Source organism: Astatotilapia calliptera, chromosome 6 (assembly GCF_900246225.1).
Source record: "Astatotilapia calliptera chromosome 6, fAstCal1.2, whole genome shotgun sequence".
Lineage (NCBI taxonomy): Eukaryota > Metazoa > Chordata > Actinopteri > Cichliformes > Cichlidae > Astatotilapia > Astatotilapia calliptera.
The window spans coordinates 35,588,293-35,605,175 of record NC_039307.1 but is presented as its reverse complement, the minus strand read 5'-3'; the positions used below and the strand labels follow the sequence as shown (position 1 = coordinate 35,605,175).

Below are 16,883 nucleotides of genomic sequence, written 5' to 3'. Positions count from 1 at the left end.
AACTGCAGGCATCCCTGTGTGATGTTAAAATGAACATCATACACCTTACATTTATCAGATTTTCACAGTTTAAGGAATAAATTCTCACAGCGTAACACTTTGTGAAGCACTTTCACCTGAGATTCAGCGTGTTTGCTTAGTTGCTGAAAAGGTGTCATTTTGGAGATGGGAAGTTTTGAATTGGCACACACTTCATGTTCACAGGATGTTCTGATATTGTTCTGTCTCTCTGTGGAGCTGACTCGTCCCTCCTTTTCCCTCCTATATATATATATTGTTTTAAATGGAGGTGTAATACCATGGCAACAGCTCAGCTGTAGCCAGTGTCCTCAGCTCAGAAGGTGCTATGTTGGTAAAAATGTATTTCTGCTGCTGACATCATCTAAATCAATCATCATTTAATCATAAGAGGACAATCACAGGATTATTATTGATATGAGAAACCACTGATCAGAGGTTGTTGTTGTTTTTAATTGGATTATATGGAGCTTTTATGGTTTATGTCATACATGTTTAAAATTACAAAACTTGATATTTTGATTTCAGCTTCCACCTCTCCATCAGCCTGAGATGAGATCAGAACCACACACCCAGTAATATCTGCCCATTCTGTGCACAGAACAACAAAACAACAACAACAAAAAGTAAAACTAGTCAAGCCTCCAACAGCAAATAATTAATTATAAATGTTAAGTGAAAAGTAATAGTAACATGCAGCTAATTTGTTCTGTATAAATATAAGAGTGTTTACACACGTCGCCATTTTTGCAACCAGAATTTTCTGTAAACACAAATTTTTGTGCTGACACATTTGCATTTATAGTAGAGAAATGCATTATATTTCTATACAAGTGTAGAAATATATCTTTAGCTGCTCAGATTTGCTTTAAATGTGATTTTGTGGTTCTCTTAATTGCCCACAATGCTCGTGTGTATTTGATCAGTTACATTCTCTTTTGAAATGTGAATTTAGAGCAGAGTAAAACACCTGCAGAGGCAGAGAGTCTGTCAGGATTTTTGGCTTAATGATTGGAAGCTCATAAAACTACAGGGAGACACCAGTGAACTTTGTCATCCAGAAAAACACATTTAAGAGAAATCAGTTTTGGAAATTGGACATTCTTTGTGAAGACGGCTTCAGGGCGTGAATCTCTCAAACTGACCCAGATATATGCACAAAGACGTCCACGCTGCTTTTGGAGGTTTAAGGCAATAATGTGCCTGATACCTGATTGAGCTTATCTGTCAGTCACAGGTGTGGTTCATTTTTACACGGCATGCTTGTGGACTGAATCGCTGGAATTTAGTCAGTCACTGTAATTAAAAGTGAATCACTTTATTGCTGTTGTTGATCTGGGTGGTGGTCCCTGAGCTGTCAGTCTCTCTCGGCTTATCAGTCTGGATTTCTCCCTCGATTCATATACACCTCGCTAATGATCTGCACCTGGATATTCAAACTGAATAATTGTAGTAGCGCCTCGCAAATCAAGTAAAACACACATTAAACCTTCACCACGTTGTTTTGCTCTTTGTTTCTACTGTTACACTAACAGATTCTGCTCCCGGGTAGCACATCAGTCAACTTATGAGATCCTGAGCATTATGGGAGTTTGAGTTAGTCATTAATTGCATACTTTCTGTCATGCAGACTGCGAGCCAGAGGAGGTGTCTGACTGGTCCTTTGATGAAAACTGTCTCTTCTGCTGCTTAAGACGTGAGAAAGTCAAGGTAGGTGCAGTTCAGTCTCCCTTTTAGATAAGACCCTCTCATTCTAATTACATGGCTGTGATTTCACAACTCTTCAGAAGCTGCTGGGTGGTATCACTTTTACCTCACAACACGAAGGTGCCTGATGTAAATGGAGCAGGGTTTTTTTTTATATAATATGGAGTTACATTAGGTTTTGTTTTCACCTGAATAAACTAATGTTAGCTTTTTAGCAGCACACTCGATTGAACAATTTGTTTCAAAGAATAAGCAGACTACAGAATATGGGGGGTGATGGGTGGGGGCTACATTTTATAATGTGTAACTGTGTAATTGTGCTGTGGCATAGCTGGGTTTATTTATTTCATACTTTGAGTGCAAAGGAAAACATTTTTTTAAGTTTTTATTTGTTTTCATAGATGTGGTTACTGGGAATTAACCACATTAATTATTAGTTAGGAGAGCAAGATACAAATAGATAACTTAATACCCACCCTTTCTCTTCCACATATCCAGTTAAGAGTCAAAGGGATGCTGGAGACTATCCCAGCAGTCATAGTGTGAGAGGCAGTATACATCCTGGACAGGTGTTATAGAGCTAGACGGCTACATTTACACATGGGGGTTAGGTCACCAAGTAACCTAACCCCATGCATTTCTTCGGACTGTGGGAGGAAGCCAGAGTACCTGTAGAGAACCCCAACTCACTGGGTTTCAACCCAGGGTCTTCTTGCTGTGAGGCAAACCACACCACCATCCCTGCACCCAACTTAATAATTGCAGCTTTTGTCCAAAGGAAAAAAACGTTTACATTTTTAAACGGCCCTCAATATAAGATGTGTATTAGAACACACTTTTATTATCTAAGGCTTACAAATAAGATGTAAAGGCCTTGAATAATGTATAACAACATGTTCCACTGAATGCGTGCTGTGAGTGTGGAGAAGGGGAATGTTTCACTGCAGTGTTGTACAAATTTAAAAAAAATAAAACATGATGTGCGTTTCAATTAGCTATTTCCTCGCTAACATTGTCGCTAACAGAGGTGAATACTGCTCTCTGCCTGATACAGCACTTATGTTACTTTCATGAAGCAGCTCATTTTCTTTGTCCACGTGTTCTGTATTTTAGTTCACTGCCAGTTTTAAGTTTTCTATTGAAAAATACCACATCTTTGTCTCTCTCCTCCTCCTGGTGCACTACTTGTTATTTGTGTTGTTTAACCATCCGTGGTCTTGACCCCAATTTAGCCTATAAAAGGACTGTGACATAATGATTTGGAGGTGAGTGAGTGAGTGTGTGTGTGTGTGTGGAAGGAGGAGGAGGATGCTGACATGATTGTAAATTAGTTGGTCTCCCACAGTAGCCTAGATGCTGGTACACCCTCACAGTTTCTTAGCCCAACAAAAAGCATCCTGAACAGAATAATAATGAGTTTATTGGACAAGCTTCTATTTAATATATACAAATGCAAGCATGTGTTCATCGTGCTTCTGCTCATTCTGCTGTGCAGAAGGCCTTCGTGTTTTGCGGCCATTCATTGTTACCGCCCTCCGCTGCACTTAAAAATGAGGAACAAAAAGAGCAAGGATGCTACGGGGCCCTCAACAGTCTCTGGATGATTCCAAATGGGCTCCCTTGTTGCATGTGGCCTCCGCTCTCTTATCACCACAGTCGCCATTATAAACACCGTAGGGGGTGATGTGGATGAAAAGAAAAATTCTTTTTTAAATATCAGAAGAAAGTAGAAACGACTTGTTAGTCTGGAGGCTGTAATAAGAGATGAGTCACATATGTTGTGTTAATTAACATATCAATATTATCATATGCTTTTGAATGCATTTCTATGAGGGCAGTTGATTGGGGGAGGGACACTGAAGCCTAAAATATGCACAATAATTTATAAGAAATCATCTTATAGCTTTAATGCCTGTCACAGTGTTCATTAGCAGACTTTTTGTCTTTTCATTTGTTTTTGTTCGTTTTATTTTATTTTTTTTCTTCCTATTTAGCTCAGGGTAAGTACTTTTTGGGATGTTGACCTAATGTATATGTGGACACATGTATGAAAGAAAGGTATGTGAGAATAAACAAGGAAGGGAAGGAAGTTAGGAGGGGGCGTCCTTCTGTCAGACATACATTGTTGCTTGTTTTTCAACTTGACCCTGGTCCGACCCCCAGGGTCGACCATCTGTCTGCTAAAAACATCCCCATTTTTCCACCACTCACTACCATCTCCGAGCCCCCATTGGCCTCTGCCTTTCTCTGCGCATGAAGCCATGTAGCAGTAGCTAACAGTAGCTGCGTTGCCAGAGCTCACTTGTGCATGTAATAGCATAATCACAGATAAGATATGAATAAAAAAACTGAAGCAGTTATCGGAGTAAAATCAATTACACAAAACCTTGCAGGGTTTCCAGAAGGTTTATTTTTTCCACCATATTTTCTAAATACTCAATAACTGTTAGCCGCTCACATAATGCAAACCATGGCACCTCAATTACATTCGTCTTCTACGCTCAAATACAGGTTTTTATTAATATGTTAGGGTTTCAAGTGCTCTCCCTGTCTCGCCATTATTACCCTCTGCTTGTTTGCAAGATGCCAGAGGAGCTTCAGTGGGCGGGAACCATCGATTCATTGATCTGAAGCCATGCAAACCACCAGCAGAAAGAGAGCTGAGGGGTTAAAATAAAGAGAACAGAGACTGGAGAAAGCTTTTCTCATCTAAGTTCCTTTGTTTCCTACCACTCATGCACACAGACGCATACATGCACTCAAATTTCCTCTCTATTGTACTGTAAGGATCTAAAGGCCTCGATATCCTGGAAAAGTTAGTGGTTTGGATTAAAGAGAGCCTCCCTTCAGTCAGACTGGGGAAAACAGTGTTTGTAGATCACATGCAAGATTAGAAATTAGTTTGCTCTCAGTTACAACTAAATGGGGTCAAGCACATGTGATCTGTTTGTGAGAATACACCAATTAACTGATAAATTCTGAAGCAACAGTCACCTCAAGGTGCTTTATATTGTAAGGTAGACCCTACAATAATACATAAAGACAAAAACCCAACAATCATACGACCCCCTATGAGCAAGCACTTTGGCAAGAGTGGGAAGGAAAAACTCCCTTTTAATAGGAAGAAACCTCCAGCAGAACCAGGCTGAGGGAGGGGCGGGGCCATCTGCTGGGACCGGTTGGGGTGAGAGAAGGAAGACAGGATGAAGACATGCTGTGGAAGAGAGACAGAGACTAATAACAAGTATGATTCAAGGGAGAGAGGTCTATTAACACACAGTGAGTGAGAAAGGTGACTGAAGAAGAAATACTCAGTGCGATGTAGATGCTACATGATGGTGATTTAACAGCCACACAGTAACATAGCCACTCTTAAATTAGAGCAAAATTATTTGCAAACATGTTGTAATCTGAGAGTGACGACAGTCACTCCCAAGTCAACCACGGTTGTTTGTTGTTTCGATTGCCTTGGTCACCCAGCATTTAAAGCTACCACACGCTCAACCACTTGCAGTCATTTGTCAAATAAGAAAAATTTGATGCAATCACCCGGCAACCACTGAATTTTTAAATCCTAATTTTACTCCACAGCGGCTGAGCCATTAGTAGTAGTAGTGAGTGAGTGAGTGGGGAAGTGAAGACGTGTCCTGCCACCACTTCTCCCTGTAGTGTTATGTTATTGTCATCTTAATAAAAACGTGTGTGTGTGTGTGTGTGTGTGTGTGTGTATGGCTTGCCCTGCAATATTTTCAGTAGTCAATAAGACTAGGAAAATGCAATATAAATGCATACTATGCTTGCCAAGATAAATAAAAAAGGCCAACGTATGGAGAAGTCTGCTTGTCCCCGCTGTGCAACCCATCTTCTGTTGACACAGAACTGTCGGAGAATTGTCGACATTGAGAGCTGGACATGTTTAAACAATCATAATGAAAAAATGCTAGTGGCATAATGTGGTGGTAGTGTGAGGGTATTAGTTTCTTTCACACCAAACCTTTACTCACTCGTTGGTCTCTGCGTGTTTGTCTGTGTAGGAGCACAGCGTGGAGAACGGTGGAGGCAGCCACGTGCTGTCGGAGTGTGAAGACTTCAAACAGGAGCAGTCTCGGATCAGCCGACTGGAGAGACAGGCTCAAGACTTCCTCAATGCTGTGTTCCACAGAAAAGGTACGACATACATACCCTTCATTAGTCATTTCTTCATCAGTCATTATTCATTTATTAAATTCAGTCTAGACATGGATATCCAGAGTAATTTAACATGGGTCTATTTTAGAATTAATATGATACTTTTCCTATATATTTTTATTTAAATTTTCTTTTTTCTGTCATCAATATATGTTACATTGCTGGTTGTTTGTATTAAACATGTTTCAAATAATGATGTTTTAGCTTATATGAAAGTAGTCCATAAATGCATGCTTTAAAACTCTATTTTAGATCATTTTATTCTACTTTTGAGTCGTCATGATGTAATTGATGCCCTTAGTATTGTCCTCTCAAATTCATAAGTTTTGCTGTGAGAACATAAGCTTTAACTGCATGCTTTTTAAACATATTTCTAAGGGGTAGCCAATCAGAGTAAAGTTGGCTTAAATGACAAACTGAGAGTCTGCATCAAGACCCAGTGTAGTAGAAAAATAAAGAATGTTTGCGTGATGGTTCAAGGCAATGTTAGTCTTTACCCTGTAACACAGAAAGTTGGTCAGTTACCCACTGGTTGCAATACCAAGTTGTATGTAACTCTTTTCCTCAAATGGAAAATAATTTATTCATAAATAGCTAAACTATGTCTTTTGCATTCTGTAGCTCAGCTTTGGGAACTAAAATAAATAGCTCTTGTAGAAATTATCCATCATGCTCAGCATTAGGACTTGAATTGGAGAGGACACAAGTCTATGTTTGGGAGCAATGTGTAATGCCTGAGTGTCATTGATGACATGACAGTACAGCTGGAATAAAAAGGGGCCAGGGATTGATCCCAGAGGGATCCCAGATGTAACTTTGTCAGAGTTTCACATTTGGGACAAAGACATTTCTGCCTTGCAGGTAGACCCTAAACCGGTTGAGAAATGGGCCAGAGAGGCTGACCCACTTTTTCGACCTGTGCTAACAGTGCCATGGTTATTGTGAGAGGCCATGCAGGAAGCTCTGTACAGTGTTACTTTACACATTGGTGTTACAGTGAGAAACTAGTACTGAATTTAGGACGTTGGATACTTTCAAAATAAGATAGGTGAACTCATTAGTGCTGATTGCCACATACATACACCCCTAAGAAAAAGTATCACTATAACAGTCATAACAAAAATGCATGAATTTAGCAATGGACTTTTCACATGGACTTTTGGGGATTCATCTGAATTTGATGTGGTCTTACAATACAGTAGTCCTTCGCTATAACGCGGTTCACCTTTCGCGGCTTCGCTGTTTCTATTAGTTTTTTTGTGCAATTTTACATGCTTTTTTTTGTTTGTTTGGGTTTTTTACATCACATTGTGTTCTGCGTCCTGATTGGCTGTAGACCACTGTCAATCAGTCTCCTTCGTGCCGTGTCTCCTGTACAGTACAGAATGCGTTCAGCTTGTCTAATCGATCACTAGCAGTGTGACTCTGAAGTACTGTACTGTATGTTTGTAAGTTTTCTCCCAACAAACACAACAATGGCCACGAAATGTTTTGCACCGTCAAAGGCACCTGCGGTAGCACCCAAAAGGCAGAGGAAGATGCTAACCATCGCACACAAAAAGTTTTTCTTCTGGACATGCTAAAGGAAGGTAGAAGTTAACATATTTTTCGGATTATAAGGCGCATTAAGCGAAACAAAACAGTCAGATAAATCAAACTTTACTCAACTCATTCTTCTTGCTTCCTCTGCTTCCGTACCATTGATTCATTAATGTTAAATTCTCTGGCAGCTGCTCTATTCCCATGTTCTTGACCCGAAAACAGGGTTTGATCTTTGGTTTCATTCTACAAGAGAAAAGTGTGAAAATGTTCATGCCTGTCTGAGAAAAGTGTATACAGTGTATAGTGAGAGGTTTGACAGCCTTAAAATATCTATACAGTGGTCCCTTGTTTATCATGGTAGCTACGTTCTAAAAGTAACATGCGATAGGTGGAATCTGCAAAGTAGCCAATTTACAATTACAGTGGAACCCTGACTTACGAATCCCCCGTTTCATGAAAAATTCAAGTTACGAAGGCACTGAATGGCAATATTTTTGCCCGTGTTACAGCAAAATGCCCGAGTAACGAAATAAGCTGGCTCTGATTGGCTGAGCCTACAATGCCTTCCAAATCATGTGACAACCCCTTAGCTTCCGTACTTGCGCTTTGCTGTTCCACTTGAACGACGTATTGTTGTTCTAGTTAGCAGCCTATAGCCTATCGTTCAGCATCGCCTCAGTCAAAACGCGCGATGGGTGATTCGACTTACGAAAATTTTCGACTTGCAAAAGACCCTCGGGAACGAATTAATTTCGTAAGTCGGGGTTCCACTGTATTATAGATCCTGAGACTGATTATTCTTTAGACCATTTAGAATTCATCTCTGTCGTCCATGACACTGATTATTAAGCATGGGAGGAGTTCATATAGTCTTTATCACTTTTTTTATTGCACATCTGTTGTATAGTAGCCATATAACAAATGTGAGTAAATTAGTTTTGAATGTAAGTCTGTGTCAAATAAGCTTTTTGAATCACCCAATAATAACAGTAGTTTGCATGATATCAACCATCATAGCCGGTAACACTTGGGATAAAAGTGCAAGATTAAATCCAATTTTTCTTGTGACGTTTAAAATAATTCGTTTCACTCAAAGGGTAATGAAAAGGAAAGAACCCTACGTGTCAAAAAGGTTCAAAAGTAACACTGATGTTTGTTTGGGAGAACTGCTCAGACTGCTGACTTTGCTAAAATGTAAGAATCCACTTGATGACCTTTACACTAAGGCAGATGCAGTGGGATGAAAAACTATCCAAAATGTCGAGGTGCTCGATAGTTGAGGAGTTCAAGCGCTTCGGTTAATCTCAGAAAAGTCACAGCGCAAACTTTCACGTACAAAGAACACAGCTTTATGAGGAGTGAATATGTATTTTTTCTAAAAACAGATCTCAAGTATTTAGCATTTAAAAGGTTAAATATTCTTTGTTCACACTTCAAAGGAGACAGCGCAGATCATATTTTTCACAGATAATAAAATTAATGCAGCCTTTTTGTTGTCAAATCTTTGTCAACACGATGCCAAATATTTGAGGTGTGACACTTGATACTGCAGTGTGAACGCAGAGTTGCTGCTGCTTAAATAGAATATCTGTTAAAATGTTTTGTGCTTTTTGTTACCTTTGAGAGCTTCTATTCTCCATTATCTGACACATGTTAAGCCGGACTCCTCTGTCATTTCCTGTAAAAGGCACTGTTGCAAGAATCCCTGTTTCTTACATTTTCAATTTGACTCTTTCCTCACATCTGATTTAAGTCACTTATTATGCATTAGGGCATATCTGGCATTATGTATGCGCTATTATTCCCCTGTTCCCATTGAGCTAAATGTTCGCCCCAGCACCAGTCTTACAGGTTTAATGTCAAACCAGAAGTGGACATGATTTCATCAATACTTGGACTACCTCCATCAAATTAACTGATCCATATCTGCGGAGCGCTTTGGTCACGCAGTTAGTCTCTCAGTCCAATCAGAGACTTTCTTATTTCTTCACTCTTTCTCTCTCTCTCTACAAAACAGGAATTACTGCTGTAGTGCTGTTGTCTTACACTTTCTTTAAACTCTGTTCACTGCCCGGTGCTATTGTGTCTTCAGTTGTGAATGGAGTCACGCTGAATGATCTGCTAATAATTAACTGAAGCATCGAGCCATTGGATAAACAATTTGGACCCACATCACATGGCCAAAAATTCCTTCAGCACTTCCTAGTTTGACTCCCAGCTGGCCGGCCCTTTGCTCCACGTTTTCCCTCTGCTGCAGCTGTCAGAAATAATAATATCTATATTCAATTGTAACTTAAATTTTTTTTAGTTGACCAAAAATTCTTAAAACAAGTTGAACCAAGCATTGAAGTCGAGCCGTGATTTTACATTTAAGTTGGCTGTTCACCTGTCAGGGACTCCAGATGACCGTTACTATATAGCCGGTATATTTCTATGATGGACTTAAGTGCTCGTTTTAATTAATGTGCATTTCCCCTATAACATAAAAAAACATGAAGAAACTGTAGACAACAAGCTTCAAGCTTGCCTCAAGCTGCTTAGTATTGTAAGGTAAAGACCCTAAAATGATCAGCTTTCAGTCAGTACAATCACCTTCTACTGAATATCTGCATATTTGCTGAATTGCCATAAATCCCCTTTTTATTAAGAAGACATCATGTTCTGTCCTGAGGCAGGTGGATGCTTTGTGACGGAGGTGAACTGAGTCTGGTGGAGACTGTAGCTGTTGTATTTTTAATTTTTTTTCCAGGAGGAAGGAAACAGATGTTTGTCAAGTCAGTGCCCAGCCTCAATCAATCTGGCTTCACTCACACAGGGAGAGATGCCTGTGGAGCTGCTATATTTAGACAGAAAAACAGTCCCACAGGCATAGGCATGATGTGGCGCACACACACACACACACACACACACACACACACATGCATACACACACACACACACACACACACACACAGTCATTCATACAGTAACAGATCCACAAGCACGGTTAGGCACAGAATCACTGATCTGACAGCGCCTGTGGTCATTTTGTATCATGAGAGAAAATGATGTTTAGCAACAACATGCAGCGCTCTGAGAGTGCAAACCTCCACCCGAGTAGCTTGCTCTCAGGGCAGTATGTACCTTTAAGGGATTAGTGTTGTGTTTGTAGATAGTTTCTTCTTTTTAAATGTACTTTAAGGAGTTTGTAGTGCAGGAAGGTTTTTTTTAAGTTTTTTTATTTGCTCTGTTGAAATCAATGTAATACACTTAACCTAATTTTGTCTGTAATTATTGTTGTTATTTATGTGGATTTACTGCATGTGTTGCATTCATTTCATTGTTTGGTGAAATTTGTTTAAGTCTTTAGTCACAAAAATGTATTTTAAAAAAGTAATATAGTGTATACCATATAGTGTATACCTCTGTATACCATTATTATCACTTTGACCTTCAGATCAATCTGTTGATGTTGAAGGAGAGGTCAGAGGTCAGATGTGACATGATGTTTTAAGTCCTTATGCAGTACTTAATCTACGTTGACCATATACACCGCACACTAACTTCTAAAGCTTTTTGTCAACCAATCAAGAAGTTGACCTTGAAGCTCTCGGTGGATGTAAATGTTCACGGATCGTTACCATGAACCCACTCTCATGCCACTCCAACAATGTTTAGCATTTGCACTCCAAACTAGAACTTACACAGCAGAGCTGTATGTAAGAATGAAAATATGTTGAGTTAATTGACCTGGGCATTAGTCACGTTTAGGTAAACAGCTGTACAGTGGCTTCACTTATAAAGCCTTGCAGCTTGTATCAATATAAAAACCTAAGAATTAAAATGTAAGATCAAAGTGTTTACCAGAATGTTTGTTCTGTCAAAAACTGTTTTTAAAAAGCTAATATTGGTGTATCATCCTTTGCACTGAAGTAGTGGAGCCATGTTTGTAGTCTTTAGTGTATCAACAGCTGATAACCTCAGCTCACTGATATCTTTTACCAGAGCCCAACCAAGATGTCAGGGTGCAGCAATTGCTGCTCTTTTATTTGGATCACACAGTGCAGGGAGTTCAAAATCATCTTATACAAATTAGGGTTAGATTTTGAAAAAGCAAATATCTGATGAATGGCTGGCAATGGCTAGCAGCTGTTGTATACTGGTGCCTTTCTCAATAGGCAGGATTAGTAGTTGTGTATCTTGTATGTACGGTGCATGTGATTTCTGGATTATTTCAGCACAGCTTCAGGATTACATTTTTTGGGCTAATGTATTGTTTGAAGGATTTGGGCTCTGACTCAGTGGCATGCGTGAATTTATCTGCATAATAATATATACTTTTTGCTTATAAGGAGTAAGTAGAGCTGACTTATCTGGGACAATGCCAGATTAATGGATTTAATAACAAACGAGTGTTGTCATTGTCACTGCTTTGTTGAGTGTGTATTAACCAGCGAGATCAGTGACCAGTGTTTGATGTGGATTTGTTTGGTCACAGCAGGAGGTCACAGAAAGTTGGATTATGAAATCGTTGGGTTTTTTCCCCCTAATTGCTCTTCTGATAGTTGCTGGACTTTGAAACTGTCATTTTTCTTAATCAGTTTAATTTCATATAAAGTGTCAATTTACAGTGAAACTGCCCTCAAGATGCTTTATATTGAAACATAAAGACCCTGCAATATTAGAAAGAAACCGCTAGGCAATCAAATTAACCCCCTATGAGCAAGCATTGGGCGACAGTAGGGAAGAACTCCCTTTTAACAGAAGTCAGGACTTCTGACATGACCAGGCAGTAGCCGCCTTCCCTGGCTTGGTGTGGGGAAAAGCAAGATAGAAGAGGGCAAAGAGAAACAAGTGCAAAAACAAAACCTATGATAGAAACAAGACAAAATTGAGAGAGTGATCAAGATGGCGCAGAGTATGGCAGCCTCGTCGCGAGCTCCCCCAAGCAACGGCTTTCTTCTGTGTTTAATTTTACTTTTCCTTTATTTTTTCACGAGCAGCACTTGTCTCCTTGTGTACGACCGACAAACCTTACTGGACACAAAAGACGGTCTTTCTTATAACTTTCCGGAGTTCAAGTTTTGCAACACGGACGCTCCGTTTGCAGACCCCCCATTCATCTCACCTGAGACGCCTTTGTTCTCTGGCCCTGGAGGCCGCAAACGCCGACGCAGAGGGAGAAGATCTGGCGTTCTGGTTCGACTGAGACGGCGCACTTACAGACCACCGTTACCCAGTTTATTACTGGCTAATATGCAGTCTCTGGAGAACAAGCTGTGCGAGCTTCGGGCAGGGATCTCATTCCAGCGAGAGATGCGGGACTGCTGCGTGATCTGCCTCACAGAAACCTGGCTATCGGACAAAGTACCGGACTCCGCAATACAACTGCCGGGGTTCTCTGTGCACCGCGCGGACAGGTCACAGGATCTTACTGGGAAAAGCAGAGGCGGTGGTGTGTGTTTCATGATCAACAACAGCTGGTGTGATTATGCGAACGTGCACCCGGTCAAATCCTTCTGCTCACCGGACCTGGAGTACCTGATGATTAAGTGCCGGCCATTCTGGCTACCGAGGGAATTTACAGCAGTGATTATTACGGCTGTTTACATTCCCCCACAAGCCGACACTGACCGTGCACTCAGGGAACTGTACAGCGCGATCAGCAGCGAGGAAACCGCACACCCAGAGGCAGCGTTTATCACAGCCGGAGACTTTAATAAGGGAAACCTGAAGAAAGTCTCACCAAAACTCCATCAACACATCCTTTTCAACACACGTGGAAACCGGCAACTCGACCACTGTTACACCTCTTTCCGGGATGCGTACAAAGCCCTCCCCCGCGCCCCATTCGGCCAATCAGATCACTGCTCCATCCTGCTCCTGCCCGCCTACAGGCAGAAGCTGAAACAGGAAGCTCCAACCCGGAGGGCGGTGCACTGTTGGACGGACCAATCGGAGTCTGCGCTGCGGGACTGTTTTGATCACGCGGACTGGGAAATGTTTCACGTGGCCGCCAGAGACATTGATGAATACACAGACTCAGTCTGTGGATTTATCAGGAAATGCGTGGAAGATGTCGTCCCATCCAGAACAGTCAAATCCTTCCCAAATCAAAAACCCTGGATTAACGGAGATGTTCGTGCGGCACTGGCGGCACGGAACACCGCCTTTGCCTCCGCGAGCACATCGGACTACAAACACGCACATTACCAACTCCGGAAGACGATCAAAGCAGCCAAACGTGAGTACAGGGACAGGGTGGAACAACAGTTTGACAACCCTCGGAGTATGTGGCAGGGACTAAACACGATCACAGACTTTAGAGGGAAAACCAGCACACCGCAGACCACGGCCTCTCTGTGTGAGGATCTAAACGTATTCTACGCTAGATTCGACACAGCGAACACCATGAGACCGGACAGTGTGCGCACCGCGGATGACGTCAGTGTGCACACTGTGTCTGAGGAGGATGTGCGGAAGTGCTTCAGGAAGGTGAACGCACGCAAAGCTACTGGTCCGGACGGGATTCCCGGCCGCGTCCTCAGGTCATGCGCGGCTCAGCTGGCTGGAGTGTTCACGCACATCTTCAACCTTTCCCTCTCTCTGTCTGTAGTCCCAGCCTGCTTCAAAATGGCCACCATCGTCCCTGTACCCAAATCCTCCACCATCTCCTCATTGAACGACTGGCGACCTGTAGCCCTGACCCCCATCGTAAGCAAATGCTTCGAGAAGCTGGTCAGGGACTTCATCTGCTCTGCACTACCCGACTCACTGGACCCTCTACAGTTTGCATACCGCCACAACAGGTCCACTGATGATGCCATAGCCCTGACACTACACACTGCCCTGTCACACCTGGAGAAGAGAGACACGTATGTGAGGATGCTGTTTGTAGATTACAGCTCAGCATTCAATACCATCGTTCCCTCGAAGCTGGACAGGAAACTGCAGGATCTAGGACTGAGCAGCTCCCTCTGCAGCTGGATCCTTAGCTTCCTGTCTGACAGACGCCAGGTGGTCAGACTGGGCAGCATCACCTCATCCCCCATCACACTGAACACTGGTGCTCCACAGGGGTGTGTACTGAGCCCTCTCCTGTACTCACTCTACACCTACGACTGCACAGCCACTAACAGCTCCAACATCATTGTGAAGTTTGCGGACGACACTACAGTGGTGGGTCTTATCACCAACAGTGATGAGACGGCTTACAGGGAGGAGGTCAGCGCCCTGACCCACTGGTGTCAAGACAACCAACTCACCCTCAACGTCGCAAAGACAAAGGAGTTGATAGTGGACTTCCGGAGGTGCAGAGAAGTACACACCCCCATCACCATCAACGGCGCTGCTGTGGAGAGAGTGAGCAGCTTCCAGTTCCTTGGCGTACACCTGGCTGAGGATCTTACGTGGTCAGTACACACAAACAAAACAGTGAAGAAGGCGCAGCAGCGCCTCTTCTTTCTCAGGAGACTGAAAAGATTCGGCATGAGCCCCCGCATCCTCAGGACCTTCTATCGCTGTGCCATTGAGAGCATCCTCACTGGATGCATCACCACCTGGTATGGCAACAGCACCGCCTACAACTGCAAAGCTCTCCAGCGAGTAGTGCGGTGCTCTGAACGGATAATTGGAGGTGAGCTTCCCTCCCTCCAAGACATCTACAGGAAGCGGTGCCTGAGGAAAGCGGGGAGGATCATCAAGGACTCCAGTCACCCCAGCCATAAACTGTTCAGACTACTTCCATCAGGAAGGAGGTTCTGCAGCATCCGGTCCCGTACCAGCAGACTGAGAGACAGCTTTTTCCATCAGGCCATCAGACTGCTGAACACGTCATAGACACCTCAGCTTCACTACTGGAACTTCAACATTATGCACTCCACACTGTACAGTAATGCCACTGTTTTGCACATATTCAACTCTGTATATTTTATATATTTTATTATTATTATTATTATTTTATTTTATTTTTTTACTATTTAATTTGTAAAAATGTGTATACACACACACACACACACACACACGCACACACACACACACACACACACGTAGGAAAATATTTAGTATACACATCCAGAAATGCATACACTATTATATATTGTACATATATTTATTAGTTTCAGGTTGGCCATTCTTGTATTTTGCTCGTTTGTGTTGTTGTGTTTGCACATCTCTGTTGCTTGTGGGGCTCGCACACAAGAATTTCACTCGCATGTGCTGTGCCAGTGTGCCTGCACATGTGATGTGACAATAAAAAGTGATTTGATTTGATTTTGATTTGAAATTTAATAATAAGCAGTACTGACATAAAAGTGGACAAGGAATGCCCAGTGCACCATGGGAAGTCCCCAGCACAACTAAGGGCCAATGAGCATTATCAAAAAGGAAAGTTTGAAGCCTAATCCCAAAAGTATCCAGGCTGCCAGGAGAGGAGGGAGAAGTGCTGTGTTGGGATAATGTGGTACTATTTGTTCTTTAAGATGTGACGGGACTGATCTCTCAGGACATTCAGTTCTAAATTTAACATGGAGCCAATGATGAGAAACTAATATGGTAGAAATATGACTTCTGTTTCTAGTTTCTTTCATTACCTGGATTTTTTTATTTATTTATTTTTTACTCGTGTCTCAAGTATTTTTGTATTTTTAAAAAATGTGGAAGCCAAAATGCCCTTATTTATGAAACAAAAAGAAACTCAAGCAGATGATTTAGTTTGCTTTAGTGTTGCTTAATCTTACAGAAACCAGTAACAGGAGGTGAAACCCAAGCATGTAATAATTTCGACTACCCTTAAGTACAATTTGACTAATTTTTGTCAAACACAGTTGTAAAGTTGTAGATGACAGGAGTTGTTGTCTGGGGGATAAATGTTGCTTCAGATTTTCAGAATATTAAATCATTCCTCCTATTTGACAAACCTGGAACATTTGCAGAATACTTTGTAGTAAGTAAAGTAAAAACTTGTCATGCTGATTGGGATGGGGTCAATTTTTTTTTCATTTTAATAAATGAACTAATAATTTAAACACTGCATTTTGTATTTTCACACATTATGTTTGAAGATTATTATTATGTATAAAGATTGTAGGAGCTCCAACCAATATCTTCAGATTGCTAATTTTATCTAAAATCAGAAAACGCAAAAATATTCAGTTTTGATCTAAAATGGAGAAAAAGAGCAAATGTTAAACGATGCTGAAAATCCAAATCATTCAAAATATGGGTTTGATGAAAAACTACACAAAAAATAAAAACTGCTGATTTTATGTTGTTGTCAAAGTGACAGATCAAATACTTGTTGGTATTGTGAATAGAGAGGCTGTGGTGTCTGCACCATGTGGGCTGTTTGCCTGCGCAAATATATTCAAGTGAACACACTGCTGCAAGATCAAATCCTGGACAAACTGCTCTGAAATACAGTGTTTAGAGATGACATAGTGTGGAGCGTA

At 41.5% G+C, this 16,883-nt stretch overlaps 1 protein-coding gene across 1 annotated transcript in view; it reads left to right on the top strand.

Annotated features, from left to right (window-relative positions):
• lcor (ligand dependent nuclear receptor corepressor) overlaps nt 1-16,883 on the top strand; it is a 78,677-nt gene that overhangs the window by 47,699 nt on the left and 14,095 nt on the right. Inside the window, exons 3-4 of the mRNA XM_026171941.1 lie at nt 1,649-1,728; nt 5,760-5,892. Coding sequence (XP_026027726.1) covers nt 1,649-1,728; nt 5,760-5,892 — 213 coding nt within the window. The remainder of the gene's footprint in view (nt 1-1,648; nt 1,729-5,759; nt 5,893-16,883) is intronic.